General features: G+C 41.3%; 1 protein-coding gene across 2 annotated transcripts; it reads right to left on the minus strand.

Moving 5' to 3' along the window:
• Positions 1–1409: 1409 nt before the first annotated feature.
• LOC146464416 (tetratricopeptide repeat protein 28-like) lies at positions 1410–5243 on the minus strand. 2 transcript variants are annotated; one of them, XM_085129893.1, is made up of 3 exons: positions 2933–5243; positions 1971–2829; positions 1410–1519 (listed from the first exon to the last, which is right to left on the minus strand). In XM_085129893.1, the coding sequence occupies exon 1, from the start codon at positions 4840–4842 to the stop codon at positions 3388–3390; it is 1455 nt and encodes a 484-aa protein (XP_084986019.1). In that variant the 5' UTR covers positions 4843–5243; the 3' UTR covers positions 1410–1519; positions 1971–2829; positions 2933–3387. The 2 variants fall into 2 exon arrangements, with proteins under 2 accessions (XP_084986019.1, XP_084986018.1); XM_085129892.1 differs by having other exon boundaries at positions 1971–5243.
• Positions 5244–5861: the final 618 nt, after the last annotated feature.

Below are 5861 nucleotides of genomic sequence, written 5' to 3' on the forward strand. Positions count from 1 at the left end.
AGGAATTTGGAGGACTGGAACGGATGACGTCAAACGCCCACGCTGTGAGTACACGCGCGGTACATGCGCGTTACCCGTTCTCCTTCGTGTTTCGAGTACTACAATAGGTCTGTTGCGTCGATCAAAAACATCCAAAAAGAGTGCATGACCTTTTGGTCCTTTTGGGGTGAACATGGGCCTTTAAATAGAAGTTCTAGAGGGGAGATGTGGTCAGAAAACCCTCAGACTTGGCTTTCAAATCAGAATACGTTCATTTTCAGAGACGAAAAGTTCAGGTGACAAGAATAAAATAAGCTTGCGTATTTCTAGAACAACGCAAAATGTTACCACTCCTGGCAACTAGGTCATAATCGCAGCAGTGGAGAAGTTCTCCGTCCAGTAGGATGGGGTGGCAAGGGAAGATATTGGAAAGACAATAAGTTGAACAGAGCGACAGGAGATCAAGGTTCGAGTTCTCGCCGGTGAACCGGCCGATGTTCCCATTAGTAATACGTTATATCTTGTTTTTACAACTTTTAGAACAAATAATGCAAAAATGAGCAAGGCTGAATTCACGATCAGGGAAATATGTTTCGAAAAGGTATGGCCTATCTTCTTCAGGGTATTTTACAAACTGACCCTATGGCAAAAGCCGTTACAATTTAAAACAGGAGGGAATGCAAGTCAGTTATACTCTTACTTTGTTCCTTTACAGTGATCCTATGTGAAAATATGCCTGATTTACTTGGTATGAATATTCCTTACTATCTGGTTCATGTTAACCCCTCCATTTCTTCCCCTCGTAGTACAGAGGTGATCATGATCAAACAATGTTTCGGCTGGCTAGGCAAGCACCGGGACAAGCCTCCTTCAGCTGTAGGAGCTGATGGTAAAATTTTCACATTGTGTTAGTTTAGAATTCCGGAATATACAGGTGAAACAGGAAATGGCCAAATATATATGAATAATGATACAGAAAGAGCGGGAGAAGATAAACATACATAAGATTCTAGAGTTCAGTTTTGTCTTGTCTATAAGGTGTGCTTTCTCACTTATACGTGACTCATACACAAAGCCAAGTTGGCTTTGTGTATGAGTCACGTATAAGTGAATTACGTCCATTCGAGTAAGTTGTATTCAGGATTACAATGATTAAGGTTAGACAGAAAGGTGCTATTTATTTAAACAGAGTCAAACTTAGGCCGTGGCTTAAGACAATCAGTGGGCCTCGAAATCTGTTTATAAGCGGTTAATGTTAAATGTCGGTCGCTCGTTACCTATCTTGCGACTCAGGTGCTCGTCGTTCATATTTCACGTCTCTTGTGGCGAGTCCAGTATGCTTTTATCAGATACCGTGAAAAGTTGTGGGCCTGGAGTGTATAACTCTCCATGCCACCACCCAGGGAACCCATCAAGCGTGTAAAAAAAATTGAGCCAGTTAACAAACAAAATTCAGTGTTTCTTTATTGTATCAAGGTTACGAAGAGATTAAATAAAACACTATTATTTACAATGTTATAGGAATAAAAGACATCCATCCCTCAGAGTCTGGGTATTAATCCCAGGGGGGAGGGGTACTCCTCGGAATTCTTGGTGGGGGGGTGCCGCCCGGGTCTTCAAATCCCGACCCTATTTCAGACCTAAACATGCCATTTTCCACACCCGTTTTCAGACCTGACCTCTAAAATTCATACCCGTTTTCAGACCTGATAATTATGCATCAGTGCCGAACGGAAGTTGACGCAAGGAGTAAAAGTAAGCTGGAATGACATAGTTTATCTATTTCTTTTTCTCGCTATCAGTTAGTCGTTCCAGTTACGTACTGAGAAGAAAAATATGTTTGTAAGCTTTCGTAAATGTTCCCCGCCCCAAAAACCCGACCCGATTTCAGACCGTAATTGTCAAAATCTATACCCGTTTTCAGACCAAAACGGCTCAAAAACTATACCCTTTGGGCGGCACATACCTATATACCTTATATAGGGGAGTACCCTCCCCCCCGGGTATTAATCTACAACCTAATGTATAATACAGAAGAGCTGCTTAACGTTCCACTGACGTTCTTCAGGTTCTTGTCGTTTTGATAGCCACTTCGTTGCTATAATGGCCAATTTATTTATTTTGCTCCGAACAAATTCTCAGTCGTCTTCCAAGTAATGCACAAGTGTTAAAATTTTAGGTCAAGGTTTTTGAAAACCTTCGACCTATGATTAGTCCATATTTACACTGAAAACTAACTAGTCTATTAGCAGATCAACAAAAAACGAAAGGGGCCTGGTTTACGATGAAAATGATGATTTGATTGGTTCCCTTGGGGGGTCCGCACTTTACCATACGGAACCCTGACTGCACTCCAGCCTGAGGGCAAATAGTCATTTCACATTGACGTCATAAGACAACAATTACGCCATTTTGGATTTCTAGATTTCTCCAAAACCTTAGAAAACCGTTCAAAGTGACCCATGACAATCAAAACTAATAAAGAAATGCTAAAATGGCTGAGAATGTAAACGTAATGACGGTACACTTAACGTTATTTACAAAAAGATAGTAAAATCCAATGAAATATGACTGTCGAAATCTTGTTACCATGGAACATCATGTCACGTGAACAATTGAATATTCAGGTCGAATGTTCGAAAAAGTCACAAAGTTTGGTGGGGTTTGTAGCGCCACAACTCTGTCTCTTACTCCTCCCCCTCCTTTCCCTTCAAGTTGAAAAGGGTTAATAATAAAACCTTTATTAAACCAGCCTGCATCGACTGTATCGGGAAAATATCGGTCTTGTTCTTGCAGTCGGCTCTTCTTCGGGCAAGTAAATTGACCTCGTCTTCGGTATTACCCATGACTCTGCAAAAAAGAATTCGGAACAGTTATTTCCCCAATACGGACTTCAAGAGCAAACACCTTTTCTGATAAAACAAAATCCGGACAAGTCGTTTGCTCTACCAACCTAGACTTCAAGCCACAGTAGTTCAATAATAGACATTTACAAATTAACGCTGTAAATCCACATTGCCTGTTTAATGCCATCCTTTGTCCGTTCCATATATCATTACTTTCCTGATTAGGCCTTTCTTGGTTCAAACCCCCGAAATTAAAGGAAAGAAAGGGTTTAACTGTGAGTCCTTTCATCGATGTTAAAACTTCGTTTAAAAAGAAAGAAAACATCTAGTTACTTGGTTAGTTAATGTTCTCATTAACTGTCCTTTAAGAAGGGGTTAGAACATCTTAGAAAAATTATTGGATATGACTAACAAACCGAGTGACATCATATAAAAAGGGGAGAATGCCTTGTAACGCTTAAAACGTTTCTCTCCTTTTTTATGAAGTACAAAAATACTTCAGTATGAGTTCCATAAGTACTGAAATATCGTAACAATATTCAGTTACTTCTAAAACATGCCTTCATTTCCCAAAATCAAATGTCACGTTGTCTCCAATCAGCATGAAAGGCGCCCACTGCCTTACATCGGAAAAGCTGTTCCCTCCCATCCATCTCATGGCATGGTGAAGAGACTCGCTTGCACTCTCCCCGCAAACAAGGTGCTCGTAGAAACGACTCATCAACTGCTTTGTTGCCTTGTCTTCAATGGCCCACAGGGCAACCAACACCGAGCGTGCACCGGATCCTAGGAATGCTCGAGCGATTCCAACAACTCCCTCAGGTCTAATCTCTCCACATCCACTGTGACAGCAGCTTAGTACCACCAGTTTGGCTCGCATGTTCACTTGTGCGACGTCAGACATTGTTAGCGAGAAGTCTTCTCGATGTAAAATCTTATTGACCGGGCGCACAGGAGCAAGGGCAATCTCTCCACTTTCGGCATCACCATGGGCAGCGAAATGAATCAGGCTTGCTGAATGCATCCCATCAAGAACTGCCAGTTTAGTAGCTTGATGTCCTAACAAAGGCTGGACACCTAACAATCCTCCAATAAGCTCTGCTTCTTCCCTTGCACAAGGCAATTGAGGTACCACTGACACATAGCTAACATCAGGATCACCCACTATCAGTGCCAACGTTTCAGTGCAATCTTCCTTTGGTATCTCGTGAATGAGTTTCAGGGTCGTCAAAGAGGGAATAATGCGGATTCTGTAAGTCTCTGATAAATACTTTCCCCTTCCATCTTTCAAAGCTGCGAATGGAACTTTGTACAAGGAACGATCTGGAACAATAATGATCTCGGGTTGATCAAGTAAATCAGCCACAGGAGCAATGACCAGTTTGTAATGTAGAGCAAGACTCGTTTCAGGATCTTGATTTGCACCTTTCTCTCTTGATTTTCTTTCTTTCTGAAATTGATGTTTTGAGTGGGCGGTGTTTAATGAAAGCAGTGATCGATCTTCGCAATGCTTCTGAGGTAGAAAATGAAACTTTCTGAAAGCATTTTTTTTCCAAAAGTCATCCAAATTTTGAACGAATTCACCAGTGACAGAATGCTCATTGACATTGATTTGACGAAAAAGCACCGTTTTGTCTGCTTTAAGAATCCAGAGAAATACATCTTGAGAAAAGTATGAAATGTACAGGCAAGTACAGCTTCTTTCTTTCTCCATGACCTTTTCAATTCCAACCCACGATTGCGGATTGACTGAGATCCGTCTTCCAACAAAGTACTGGGCTGACATTAAATCTGCCAGAGCCCTGGCCCGACCAAGCTCTATAACGTAAAGTGCTTGATAAGGCTTTCCGGTGACACAAAACAAGGAACTGAGCATCCGGTAAGGAAAAGCGTGAACGTCAGAAAAAGATATCTTGAATTGGTCGTTGTCTTTTAGAAAATGTCGCAAATGTTCGCATTTTTCAATGCTCACAAAAAGATTCGAAGAAGCCTCTTCTAAATTTCCTTGCAATATCATTGTCCATGAAAGGTACACGTAACACTTAAACTCTGTTTCAACGTCACCAATCTTCCTGCTTATTGCAAGTCCTTTATCATAATATTCTTTAGCTTTGGCATATTTACCAAGATAAAGAACAACAATGCCTAGGTTTACATAGCATGAGGCTTCTCTTTCTATGTGGCCGATTTCTTTTGCGATTGAAAGTGCTTTCCTGTGGTATTCTTCCGCCTTGACATATTCACCAAGGGATTGAAATACAACTCCTAGGCGTTCGTAACATTCTGCTTCTCCAGATCTGTCACCAATTTCTAATTTTATTGCGAGCGCTTGTTCGAGGTATTCTTTGGCCTGGACATAGTCACGAAGAGATGCAAATATAAATCCTAGGCTTCCATAACATGACGCCTCTCTACTTCTGTCATCAATTTCTGTTGCGATTGCAAGGGCTTTCCTGCGGTATTCGACAGCCTTGACATTCTCACCAAGAAATTCAAATAAACTTCCTAGGCCTGCAAAAGTTGCCCCTTCCCCACGTTTGTCGCCAATTTCTTTTGTGATCGCAAGTGCTTTTTTAAAAAATTCTTCAGCCGTTACATATTCACCCAGGGATCTACATAAATGTGCCAGGAGTCCGTAGCTTGACGCTTCTCCCTTTCTGTCTCCAATTTCAGTTGTGATGGCAAGAGCTTTCTCAAGATATTCTCTAGCTTTAACGAAATCGCCAAGAGATTTAAGCACAGATCCTAGGTTTCCACAATCTGATGCCTCCCCTAACCTGTCACCAATTTCTCTTCTAATTTTAAGTCCTTTCTGGAAATGTTCTTTAGCCTTTACATATTCACCGACGCTTGCCAATACAGCTCCGATTTCTCCGTAAGACGCGGCTTCTCCTCTCTTATCGCAAATTTCTTTTCTGATGGTAAGTGCTTTCTCGTGATATTGTTTTGCTTTGGCATAGTCACCACGATATACTGACACAGTTCCTAGGTTTCCGTAATCATCTGCTTCTCCATGCTTATCGCCAATCCTTTTAC

This window comes from Pavona decussata, unplaced genomic scaffold (assembly GCF_977016875.1).
Source record: "Pavona decussata unplaced genomic scaffold, jaPavDecu1.1 SCAFFOLD_164, whole genome shotgun sequence".
NCBI lineage: Eukaryota > Metazoa > Cnidaria > Anthozoa > Scleractinia > Agariciidae > Pavona > Pavona decussata.

What these genes read in the sequence shown, in the direction of transcription:
- LOC146464416 (XM_085129893.1), bottom strand. Translation starts at nt 4,842, where the DNA reads ATGATATTGCAAGGAAATTTAGAAGAGGCTTCTTCGAATCTTTTTGTG.